This window comes from Alosa sapidissima, chromosome 18, assembly GCF_018492685.1.
Source record: "Alosa sapidissima isolate fAloSap1 chromosome 18, fAloSap1.pri, whole genome shotgun sequence".
Classification (NCBI taxonomy): Eukaryota; Metazoa; Chordata; class Actinopteri; order Clupeiformes; family Clupeidae; genus Alosa; species Alosa sapidissima.
The window spans coordinates 504,482-517,192 of record NC_055974.1 but is presented as its reverse complement, the minus strand read 5'-3'; the positions used below and the strand labels follow the sequence as shown (position 1 = coordinate 517,192).

General features: G+C 42.4%; 1 protein-coding gene across 2 annotated transcripts; it reads left to right on the top strand.

Moving 5' to 3' along the window:
• The first annotated feature begins 6,923 nt into the window (after positions 1-6,923).
• Positions 6,924-11,750, top strand: LOC121689571 (vegetative cell wall protein gp1-like). Of its 2 annotated transcripts, XM_042069471.1 has the most exons (6): positions 6,924-7,241; positions 7,964-7,997; positions 8,307-8,481; positions 9,543-9,734; positions 10,122-10,304; positions 10,607-11,750. In XM_042069471.1, the coding sequence occupies exons 2-6, from the start codon at positions 7,983-7,985 to the stop codon at positions 10,792-10,794; spliced, it is 753 nt and encodes a 250-aa protein (XP_041925405.1). In that variant the 5' UTR covers positions 6,924-7,241; positions 7,964-7,982; the 3' UTR covers positions 10,795-11,750. The 2 variants fall into 2 exon arrangements, with proteins under 2 accessions (XP_041925405.1, XP_041925404.1); XM_042069470.1 differs by lacking the exons at positions 6,924-7,241; positions 7,964-7,997 and having other exon boundaries at positions 8,009-8,481.
• The last annotated feature ends 961 nt before the right edge of the window (positions 11,751-12,711 follow it).

The window sequence follows — 12,711 nt, the reverse complement described above, 5'->3', positions numbered from 1 at the left end:
TGGGAAAACTGCACATTCAATTTCAAATCAAAACATGACCAAAATTGATCAAGTTTGTGTTATACCTTTACAGAAAGTGAAGAAAAAGGAATGTTAGGCTGTTCAAAAAAATAGCAGCAAATAGCATTTTTCTTTACAAACATTTACTGTATAAACTGAAAAAATTCTCAAGATTTTGCTTTACTTGAATCACTGCACTAATATCTAGTTGCATTACCATTAGAATTGCTTCATATCTGTGTTGCATGGAGTCGACCAACTACTGGCACCTGTGAACAGGTATTTCACCCAAGGACGATTGAACTACAGTACATTCCACAATTCCTCTGCATTTCTGGGTTTTGCCTCAGAAACCGCATTTTTGATGTCACCCCACAAGTTTTCTATAGGATTGAAGTCTGGGGATCGGGCTGGCCACTCCATAACGTCAATTTTGTTAGTGTGGAACCAATACTTTGCTCGCTTACTGGTGTGTTTTGGGTTATTGTCTTGTTGAAACACCCATTTCAAAGGCACAGTTTGTCCAACGACCCACATGCACTGAATTCAAGCCACAGTAGACTGAAGACAGTAAAGCACGGTAGTGCACAATTCATGTTATGGGGATGTTTCTCATACTGTGGTGTTGGACCTACTTATCGCACACCAGAGATCATGGATCAGTTTCAATACATCAAAAATATTTGAAGAGGTCATGTTGTCTTATGCTGAAGAGGAAATGCCTTTGAAATGGGTGTTTCAACAAGACACGAGATAGTCAGAAAAAGAAGGCACGAGATATCGCATTCAGATCAGGTGATGCTCAAGCCTATAGCTCATCCAGGGCTAACCTGAAAAGGGGCATCAAAAAGGCCAAGCACAACTAAGCTAAGGATTGAGGATCACTTCAAGAACAACTCGGACCCCCGACGCATGTATTAGTATATATACTCTTTTGATCCTGTGAGGGAAATTTGGTCTCTGCATTTATCCCAATCCGTGAATTAGTGAAACACACTCAGCACACAATGAACACACAGTGAGGTGAAGCACACACTAATCCCGGCGCAGTGAGCTGCCTGCAACAACAGCGGCACTCGGGGAGCAGTGAGGGGTTAGGTGCGTTGCTCAAGGGCACTTCAGCCGTGCCTACAGGTCGGGGGTTTAAACCGGCAACCCTCCGGTTACAAGTCCGAAGCGCTAACCAGTAGGCCACGGCTGCCCTATAATGTAGCAAGGCATCCAGGCCATCACAGATTACAAAACTACTAACTCCATGCCCCCTGTCACCAACACCTCCTTGCCTGATGAGCTGAACCACTTCTATGGCCGCTTTGATAGGGACAACAAGGAGGTGGCCATCAAGGCTGTGGTCTCTGCAGATCACAAGTGTCACGAGCAAGTCTATAGAGTGTCCCAGTGACGCCACTTCCGTTTGCCTCCATGGGACCTATCTTTCAAAAAATTTTGAACGCCAGTCTATGGCGAAAAAGAAATTATTTTCTGGTCCCGGTTGACTTGTGCCTTGAATTACCCATATGATGTTTGTCAATTTTAAAGACAATTTTTCATGTAAAGACATTTGCAGTTTGTTTCGTAACTATTGAATTACAACATTGTGAAAGATTGTAATTCCAACGACTACAAACCCATCAGTCGCGCTAGTGACGTTAGCTCATTCACAGCCACACTAGATTGTACAAGCATACCAGCAACAGGTCTTAATTGGGCTTTCCTTGCCGATGAAAATACCATGAGTCAGAGGAATAAACACATCAGGTAAGTTGTATTCGTCCATAGACTGTACATTAGATACTGTTAAGTGACATAGCAGGCAGCAAGATGCAACCGTTAACTAGCACAGCAGCTAATGTTATCGTTTCATTACATTGGTGACGTACATCGTTCGAGACGAGAGAGAGTAGTCCACTGAGCGGATTCGCACAAAACCAACATAACTTTTGAAGTCTATCGAACAACAGTACTTTCTTGACATGAAAAATTATCTTTTAAATTCACACACATCATATGTGAAATTCGTGGCACAATTCAAACTGGACCAAAAAAATAATTGTTATCTCTCCATTAACTCCTGTTCATATTTTTTTGAAAGATAGGTCCCATGGACCGGAAGTAAAACGGAAGTCACTGGGACAGGACACTATTATGAACCCAGATGCAGACACAGAGACAGGAATTGCGTTTCGGTATCTTTAATAACAGGCCCAACACACACAGTCAGTTGTCTTGTAGACCAGAGTTTGTGAAATCAGCAACAGTCTACTCACAAAGTAAATGTAGCCTCGCTACTCACAAAAAGGTAACACAAAAAGTTCCAGTGAAAGTCTGTGTAATCCTCCAGGCAGGGGCGTCATGCAAGCCAAAATTCTTGGGGGGCACAATCAGGATTTTTCTTTTTTTTGGTGGGGGGGTGTGAGTTGCTAGGAAAAGGGCTGCTGATCGGTCTTCAACTATTTTGGTAGCCTACGATTTATTACACTTCCAGAAGAATACATTTGAGTCGTTACAGGCTCTGGCTTATTATGGAGCATAATAGGAACAAAGTTCAAAGTTATGATTAAAAAAAAAATATCAGGGAGGAAAAATCAGAGGGGGCACGTGCCCCCTTAATTTCAATGGGCATGACGGCACTGCCTCCAGGTCAGAAAGTCCACAAAACGTCAGGCAGGATCAAATCAAGACAGTCCAGAGATCGGCAGGAGAATCAAACAATACAATTGCAGCAATCCGTGAAAATCAGCCTTCAGTGGATATGGCAAGCGTGATAACTTGGCAACCTAGAAGTCGAGTGAACCTGTTTAAATGCAGCAGTCAATCAGGCAACCAGGGACAGGTGAGCAAGGGGAATATATAGAACGGATTACAGGGCATGGCATAGGACAAACGAAGGCAGACAGAGCAAAGCAGCCAAGAGCAAAACACGGATCACGACCGAGAGGGGCCAGGCTGAATCGTGACAACCAGACCCTCACACTCTCCACCACCAATGTGTGTGCGGCACTGAGCAGGACTAACGCACGAAGGGCTGCTGGTCCTGATGGTATCCCTCTCAGGGCCTGTGCTGTGCAGCTGAATGAGGTTTGGACTAACATAATTAGGCACCTGTCTCCGCACGCTTCAAAACCACCTCCATCATGCCGGTGCCAAAACACTCCACTGCAACAAGCCTTAATGACTTCCGTCCAGTTGCACTCACCCCCATCATTAAGTGTTTTGAGAGGCTAGTCCTGGCCCATCTCAAGATCTGCTTACTACCCTCACTGGACCCCTTTCCTATTCGCCTACCATCAGAACAGGAGCACAGACACAGAGGATACTGTCTCTACGGCACTTCACTCTGCCCTGTCCCACCTTGACAATAGCAACACCTATGTGAGGATGCTGTTCATTGACTTTAGTTCAGCATTCAATATCATGATCCCCTCCAAACTGATCACCAAACTCAGTGAACTGGGCATCAATACCTCCCTCTGTAACTGGATTTTGGACTTCCTAACCAACAGACCTCAGTCTGTTAGGTTAGATAATCACACCTCCTCAACCATCACCCTGAAAACCAGCGTACCACAGGGATGTGTGCTGAGCCCTCTCTTCTACTCCCTTTAAACCCACGACTGTACACCTGTACATGGGTCTAACACCATTGTCAAGTTTGCAGATGACACTATGGTGATTGGTCTCATCAGCAACAACGATGAGACGGCCTACAGGGAGGAGGTCCGGGCCATCCTTAAAAATATTTTCCTTTGCCGTAACCCGACCGACCCTGTCAATTTAGAACCGACCCAAATATTTATTTTTTTCCCCTTTTAGTCCGACCGACTTGCCGGTTGTAAACTTGCGTTAATACCGACCGATTGTTTTTTTTTACTCTAAACAACCAATACAAATGCAATAAAATAATATTTCTTTTAGTAGGCCCAAGTATTGTGAATATAAATTGCCTACATGCAAACGTGGCTCACTTAAAAAAAAACCTGTGGCGTCATCTCTACACCATTGGTTTTACGCATGTCACACTATGGCCTACGCTTCGTTTCATTCACACAAACTGATAACGCTTTTACTTGGCACGAAGTTCTGGAAGAACTGTGGCCAGATCTTTTCTCATCCCTCCTCCCCCTAGTCTAACGGTGACCGTGTCGGAGTATTGAAATTGGTTGTGGTCTATTCAGCATTTCTCAAAATATGGGTCCGCAACATGGAGACTGTTGGTCCGCGGAGTCGTGGAGTGAAATTAGGCCCGGTGCTTCATCTGATAATTTTTTTATTAGTTGATCAAGAAACCGCGGATCGACGAAAAAAGAAAACAAACGTTTCTGCTATCGATGTCATTAAACATGGAGCCCTACAATTAAGTGGTGGTATGAGCATTCATTCAGTGCGCGTCTGCGCGAGAGAAACTGAAACTAATCGATAACGTTGGTATCAAAGCTCCGCTTCAACCTGTTGAAGGCTATTTATTTATTTAACGAAACTTAATAGAACGACGTTGTTTTTTGGAACTTCCTTAGAAACAGAGCAGAGACTGTATAATACACTGTATAGCATTGAGTATTGTATAGTCAAATTTCAATATAACGTGGCCAAGAGCTATTGTAGCCTTCTTTCTGGGTACATGTAGATGAGCCCTATGACCCAAAAGTCTGCCATGACCGGGCCTCAGGTCAAAGAAGTTTGAGAAAGGCTGGTCTATATAACCTGCATCAGAATGAGGTTTGCGCCTTTGAGGTTTGGTGCGCCTGAAGGCACGGGTTGAAGACCCAGTCAGTTACGTCACGATATGCACATTTGTGTAAATTCATTCCTACGTAATCACCATGACCAAAATTGTACTTTTTTTTTTTTACTTTGAATCTTGAAAGAAATATTGACCTACCTACCGTCCCATTTTTATTTTCCTCATCAACAACTCTACCCTGATCAAGAAGGCTCACCAGCGTCTCTTCTTTCTGAGGAGACTAAAGAGAGTCCTCCTCAGATCCTGGTGAACTTCTACCGCTGCACCATTGAAAGCATCCTCACCAACTGTGTCACAGTTTGGTATGGCAACTGCTCTGCCTATGACCGAAAACAGCACTGCAGAGGGTGGTGAAAACTTCCCAACGCATCATCGGTTCCTCACTCCCCTTCATCGAGGCCATCCAGGGCAAGCGATGCTTGCGTAAGGCGCGCAGCATCATCAAAGACTGTTCTCACCCCAACCAGACTGTTCAACCCACTCCTCTCCGGGAGGTGTTACAGGTCTCTCTGCACCCGAACCAGCAGGTTCAGAGGAAGCTTCTTTCCTGCGGCTGTCACCCTACTGAACTCTAGCTTTGCATCCCGGTAACCTGCCCCCGCCCGATGTCTCCTTGCTTATGCCTGTTGAAGTGTTCACGACCATAGCAACCTTGACAGGGACAACAAGGAGGCGGACATCCCCAGACCCGGACAATTGCACTACCCTATCCCACCCATAGTGTTCTATTTATTTACAAATGTACATACTGTAATTACACTTACACTTATACATAGCCATATTTATTCTGCTCTTATAAGGTAACTGCTAATACACTGCACTGCATATTTATATTTAATTTATAAACCACCTTCTGTAAATCAACTGTATACTAGTGTCTACACTGCACTATAATTCTTGACCTGTCTATGCACCACTGTCTATACTTTGTATATTACATTGCATTCTTCATTCTTGCATTCTATCATTGCATTTCTTGAATTTCCCCTGGGGATCAATAAAGTATCTGATCTATCTATCTATCTTGCACTTTTCTGCTTTTGTTTTGCACTTAGACGCAAACTGCATTTCGTTGTCTTTGTACTTGTACTCTGCACAATGACAATAAAGTTGAATCTAATCTAATATAATCTAATCTTTCGAATCTATGGTAGGCCTAAACTATCCTTGCCTGTCTCTTTTTGACTTCGTGCCTGTGGGCATGTGTGTTTTCTATGGAGTGAGGATTGTCTCAAAATGATTTAAATATATATAAAAGGATATACATATACATACATTTATAAATATCCAAATAAAAAATACAAATATAAAAATGTGACATACAAATAAATAAACAAATTTATATAAATAAACGTGTCTTTGTAAATATATTTTCGAGATTTGAAAATAAATATGCTTGACTTTGTATGTGGAATCTGCATTAATGTGAATCTCCTTTTTGCTTTTATGTCGATGACGTAATTTTGAGACCTTCCTACTGCACACCAAGATCCACAAATAAATACCACTAGATTTGAATGCGAAGACACCCTCCACTGAACAACCAGCAGATGGCAGTGTTGTAGGCTACAACATGTCTGTTATCAACTGATAGTAACTGAATCTTTCCGACGCTGTTTTCCCTAGTTCAGTTCAGTCAAGTGGTCTATGACTAGCAGGATTAACGACATGGAAGACACTGGAGGAATATGATAAAAACACTTTGTTAACGTGTTTTTATTTATTGTTTTTATTTAGCCTACAGTACATGACTTGAGTTTTTCCTCTTGAGCATGAAGCTAACATTTGTGGCATAATTTCGTAGCTTCATAATGCATGCTTCGTATCCAAATGTCTAGCACCTAGGCCTGCCTAACGTTACTTTATTGGCGTTTTAAACATTTTTAGCTTTGAACGGACATATCACAAAAAAATGAAATGTCTCCTGTACCACACAGGGGAATTTCCGTCTGCTTTTCTCTGCCAAAAGTTAACAATTTTCAAGCACCTTGCGTCTTTCTTCCAATGTATTGCTATACAGCTCTGGGTTTGCTTGTCCTCCGTGTTCGTCCTTAACGACGGTTGTTAGGGACCTGAAACCGGACCCTTTCAAGAGTTCCATTATCAGCATCATAGTTGGCCCCACAAGGCTTCCGTTTTACAGTAACATTCCATATGTTATCTTAATGCAGAGGAAGTAGATTGGGAACCAAATAGAATGTTCAAGCATTGTTTTTGTTTTTATTGTTGAAAGGGTCTATAGGGAATTTCTGCGTGACTGATTCCAGAGCTATTTAGTGTGTCGTGGACCAGTTTTTTTGTGAAATGGAGTGATCCGCAGCCAATGACGAAATCATAAGTGAAGTAGTAAAGCTGGCGGGCGCTAGTTGATGCCATAGTAGGCCTAGAGTCGTTTTTAATAAAGCAGTTGCTACCAGCGACAACCCCTGGACCCGAAGTCATAAAACAGCGTCAATTATTAATGCGCTGTCACACAGACTGGGCAGCGAAGCCACGGCAGGTAAGTAAGGCGAAAACTAAATAGCAAAACACCTAAGTTCGGCATTAATAATATAATAGCCTAATAATAACAATAATAATAAAAACATTTACCTTGCATTTGAAAAGAAACAAATCAGCTGTAACGTAGCTTAACCTAGTAGGCTAGCCTAAAGCAAGGCGTTGTCAGGCTGTGAAGGGCGTATGCATGTGATCACGGCTGTGGAAAAGAGTGCAGGTGTTTCTGCGATGAACATGTCTGTCGTTTCATAGTTTCTGTCTCCGTGTTTGGCTCTTCGTTTGCATTTTTTGTGTGCATTTTACTGTGGCAGCTTAAGTTTCCGCATAGGGGCAATTATGAGTAAGGAATTATAGGCCTACAGTCTCCACATATTTTCGCTCATTGCCTTTTCAAAACAGTCCATTCTGGAGTTTGTGACTTGATCTCTGAAATGTTTTAGAAACTTTAGAAACGGGTTAATGTCAACTTTCCTCTCAAGTTTTCCCACATGGATGCAGGAGGTGCAAAGATTTAGAGAAGTTGCATTGTTTGATAACTGTTTGAATCATATCTAACAGCTGACTATATCTATCTGAACCTATCTGAATCCATCTAAACCTATCTGAATATGACCTTTCATCATTTGAATCAAATGTGTGAGCAGAGATAACATTGATAAATCTCTCTCTCTCTCTCTCTCTCTCTCTCTCTCTGTCTTTTCATTTTTCATTCCTCTGGAGTAGAAATAAAAAAAAATACATTATGGAGGAGAGCCAGGTAAGGAAAACACAATGTCGGTTCATGTGCCAGTAAATTACATACAAATAAGCACAAGTGCATAAGATTGAACTTTTCCAAATGTTCACAATGTCATGGTGCTGACTCATGGTAATATCCAGTGGTGGTATCTACTGTTGGAATGGCAGTAACTTATGGGTATGACTGAGGAAAATGATTGACAGTAGCCTACTCACTTGTTGCTTTCCCCTCCCTAATCTCTCATCCCTTTCTGTCTCAATGCTCTCACTCACATTTCAAACTCATTCACTTCTTCCCCTGGTCTTGTGTCCTTCTGTTCTTCTCCAGCCCTCTCCCTCCTCACAGAGAGAGGTCCTCATTATTCCTCTCTATCCCAATGCCACCCCTGTAAGCACTATTCATCAGACGTCAAGCCCCTCGTCTCCTCAGACCCCCATCAGTGCCACTGCCTCCTCTCCTCAGACCACGTCCAATGCTACTGTGTCTTCACCAAGAGGACCAGGTGTGTATCACACAAACACACACACGTCAGTGTCAAGTAGTCTGCTCACTGATTGGGCCAGTGACGGCAGAGGTTGTTATGCAGTAGCCTATTACAGGGAAGCTACACCAGGCACGTAACTGAAGCGTTCCGTTTGTGGTGCGTAAAATCCATTTTAGAAGACTGGTCTATTTTTTTCGAATGTACACACCGCTATCACGTCTGGTGTAGCTACTTTCATTGATTATAGTGGAAACGTATTGTTGCAGCAGACGCAACGCAAACAGAACGCTTCAGTTGCGCCTGGTGAAGCTTCCCTGTTAGTCAAAAGTTTGGAAGCACCTAGTCAACATCCATTGTTTAACTGAAGACATCAAAACTATGATAACACAAACATTTTAGAAAAACAAAATGAAAAACAAAGTCTTCAAAGTAGCCACCATTTACCTTAATGAACAGCCTCATGGGTTAGTCATCTGGAATGGTTTTGAGTGAAAGAAAGGCAGCCTACTGGTGCTCAAAATATATGGGAACTCCTCCAAGACTGGAAAAGATTTCCAGATGTCTGCTTGAAGCTGGTTGAGAGAGTAGCCATGTATTCATGGGCATCAGAAAACTTTCTTCCTAGTGAAAACGTCATCATTTCGCATCATTCACGTCACTTCATGTTGGAATCAGAGGTGGGAAACTGGGGCTAGATTTTGCTACACGAGTTGCCCAGCTAGGGGCTCGTCATCACCTTTGTCGTCATGTTGTGGTTTGTGTGGCCTTTCATGTCCAACAGTTTTAATGTGAACTGGGGAATTTGCCGTTTTTGTCACTTGAAAGCTGCATATCCTTCTTTCACAAGCGTCTTACATTATATTTGTAAGCAAATACAGTTGTTTATTTAAGATTAGTGAACGTGTGTTTTAACCTTTGTTGTGGCATCCATGTTTTTCACACATTCCGATGGCAAAGCACATGAACACTACTGGTGGGAAAATCAACGTAATTACGGGGGACATCATGATTGTCAGGGACTTGCAGTATGTGCAAAAGCAATATTATGGACACAACACTCCTCTTAATTTCCCTGTCAGGTTCACAGCTGTTTGCCGAGCTGCTGGAGAGCCATGCCAATCGCAGCCTTCGAAAGGCCTCCCCAGAGCCTGCAGCTTCACCACCCAGGGAAGCCACACCCTCTCCTGTAGCCACACCCCAAAGCCTGTCTCTCTCACTGAGCACTTCGACCACATCCAATGCCACTGTGTCTTCACCAACAGGTCCAGCAGGTGTATATCACACATAAGCACACACACACACATCAGTGTTGAGTGGTCACTCATTGAGTGGGCCAGTGACAGCAGAGGCTGATGTGTTATACAGTATTAGTCAAAGGTTTGGAAGCTCCTAGTCATTCATAGCTTTAAATAGATTAATTAATTAATTCATTCATTCATTCATTCATAGCTTTTGTCATAAAAATAACTTGCACACAAAACAACAAAGCTAGAGAACAATACTAAAAAAACATAGTGCCTTCAAATGAATAGTAAAGCACTAAAATGATTGTCAGTGAATTGTTTTTGTTTTGAATGCTTGTCAGTGATTTATCTTCGAAAGCAATATCATGGGACACAAACACTCCTCTTCAATACTATTCTTTATTCCCCTGTCAGGTTCGCAGCTGTTTGCCGAGCTGCTGGAAAGCCATGCCCGTCGCAGCTCTCAGAAGGCCTCGGGCCCTGCAGCTTCACCTCCAAGAGAAGCCACGCCCTCTCCAGTAGCCCCACCCCCTCCTGTAGCCACACCCCAAAGCCTGTCTCTCCCTCTGACTCAACAGCCATCACCCACAGTGCCAGGTGGGAAGGCTTGCCTTCATATTTATAATGTGTGTGTGTGCGTGTGTGTGCATGTTTGTGTGTACAACGTACCGCACAGACTGTAGATAGGATAACAGTGATTCTTGTTTCTATTTTAGTTCCCTTACAGCACCACATGTAAAGTGGACATCATAGCCTTTACGCCAAGATAGGAAAAAAAACTGAGAAAACCATATTGAAATTTAAACAGATGCATGGAAACTGAAAATACAGTAAGAAAGTTAGAATGAGTAAGATTCCAAATTTTGGAGGGTTTTTTTGTTTGTTTTTGTGTCTCCCAGGTGGATGTGGACTCGGAAATCCTGAGCTGCTCAAAGAACTGAAGCAGCCACCCCCACTCAAGCATGTGTCCGCCCACAAGGGCCTGACCACTGTCTTCTCTGGCCGGGGCCGGACCCCATCAGCAAGTTCTCCCACCAGTGATGGAGGACAGAAGCCCCAGCGCTTGTCCAATGGCATGCAGCAATAAAAATGAGCCATGATTAAGATCACAGTTTGCACTAGGTGCCATTCACCTGCCACAGCCATGATTCTGTACTTACCCATTCTATACTATTTTATCCACACTCCTCAATAGAGTTATATTATATATTGTATATCATAGAAGAGCACACTGTTCTGTACTGTAAATGATGTTTATAGATACTGTATAAATGGTGTAGCTTGAGAAAGTGATATCAGGCATGAATGTGAGTTGTATTTGTATAAGGAGTGTGTGTGTGAGTGTCTGAGTGTGTGTGTGTGTGTGTGTGTGTGTGTGTGTGTGTATGTGTGTGTGTGTGTATGTGTGTTAGTTTGAGAAGATCCTCCCACCCTTGCTCACAACCTGCCTAAATAAGCTAATGTTTCACTTCCAGAACTTATAATAAAACACAACTTATTATTACAACATTGCAGTGTTTGTAGTACGGTGGCCCAGACGGCTCAACAAAATGCAAAAGTCACAACACAATTGCAAAAGCCAAAACACGACAGCATAAACACTTCCAAGTGTCAGAACACGACTGCAAAAGGCGGCTTAACAAAATACATTAGCCACAACATAATTACAAAAGCAACAACACTACAGAAGTGAGCAGTGGTCTGTTCTTGTGGGGAGACCACTCACCTCTGAATGTGTGCGTACACAAACCTACAACACTAGCTGGGAGGAGAATAAACTACGCGAAATATGGCGCATCTGTGGAAGAGTTTTGCTCAAGTGCCCCCCCCCCCCCCCCCCCCCAGCAACGAGACAACTAGGCTATAAGGAGTAACTACATTTAGTTTGTTTGTAGCAACCGTAGCCTTTACCGTATTAGCCAGTAGCTGCTGAATTGCTGCCAGAAAACTAGCCAGCTTGTGTATTTTCATTAATATGCTCATCTACTAAAGCTACAAAAAGTCTCCTCCTCAAAAATGATAAATAAAATATGTAAAACTCTGGATGGTTGTGTGTCTGATTGATGGAAGATTATGCAATGATGCTGATTCACTGGGCAAAAAGGCTCTGTTTCTGGAGATGTCTTGATTGACTTGTTTATGAGCACATTCGGATTTTACATCTGAAACTAGAAAATGTAATTTCGAGGAAATTACCAGTGCATGAAGATGCAAAACATACTGTATATTACTGTAACATAAAATACAAAACAAACTTTTATTTGGAAACAGTTGTGGGCAGAGGAAACAGTTGGCTGGAGCCATAGTTGATAACAACTGACAGTTGAAATGGCTGAACAGTTAAATAGTTGAGTAGTTTAAATAGTTAAATTATTTAATAGTGAATTATTGTAGTGAGGACATTTATTTTGAAACAGTTGTGGGCAGAGAAAATATTGTTGTTGATGGATAGTTTAATGGGTGGGTGAGTGAATGGTTTGAAGAGGATGAATGGATAGAAAGTTGGATGGAATGTGCCTTATATCCTTGTAGAATGGAGAGACACAGAGAGAGTTGGCCTAGTTGAGCAGAAAGCAGTTGATACAGGTGCAATCAGTTTAACTGGCCCTTTGATGGGTCCTAGTTGAGCAGCTGGAAGTTGATACAGGTGCAAATCAAGTTAATTAGCCTATTGTAATGTCATAGTACCAATGCAAAGTCTATGGGGAAAAATAAGCTTGCTTTTTGTTAATATCTCAAAAAGTATAAAGTTTACAAAAGTGAAAAGTGTCCTTTTCAAGACCTACGTTACAAAGTTTAAACAAAGTTTTTACGTTAAACAGTATGCACAATACGCACATATAGGTGCCCTCTAGTAGCTGATACGAAACTTTTGAAGACACAGCAATTGAGATCAAAGTAAACCCAAAATCCTTTTAGGCAAGTCCCTCCACTCGGCGGCCATATTGCAACGCTTTTTGGGTCGGATTGTGGCTTTTGTATTTCGTTGAGCTGTCTGGGCCAC

Coding starts and splice junctions, on each gene's coding strand:
- LOC121689571 (XM_042069470.1), top strand. CDS start 8,172: ATGATTGACAGTAGCCTACTCACTTGTTGCTTTCCCCTCCCTAATCTC. Junction 8,482..9,542: donor GTCTTCACCAAGAGGACCAG/GTGTGTATCACA, acceptor TTTCCCTGTCAG/GTTCACAGCTGTTTGCCGAG. Junction 9,735..10,121: donor TTCACCAACAGGTCCAGCAG/GTGTATATCACA, acceptor TTCCCCTGTCAG/GTTCGCAGCTGTTTGCCGAG.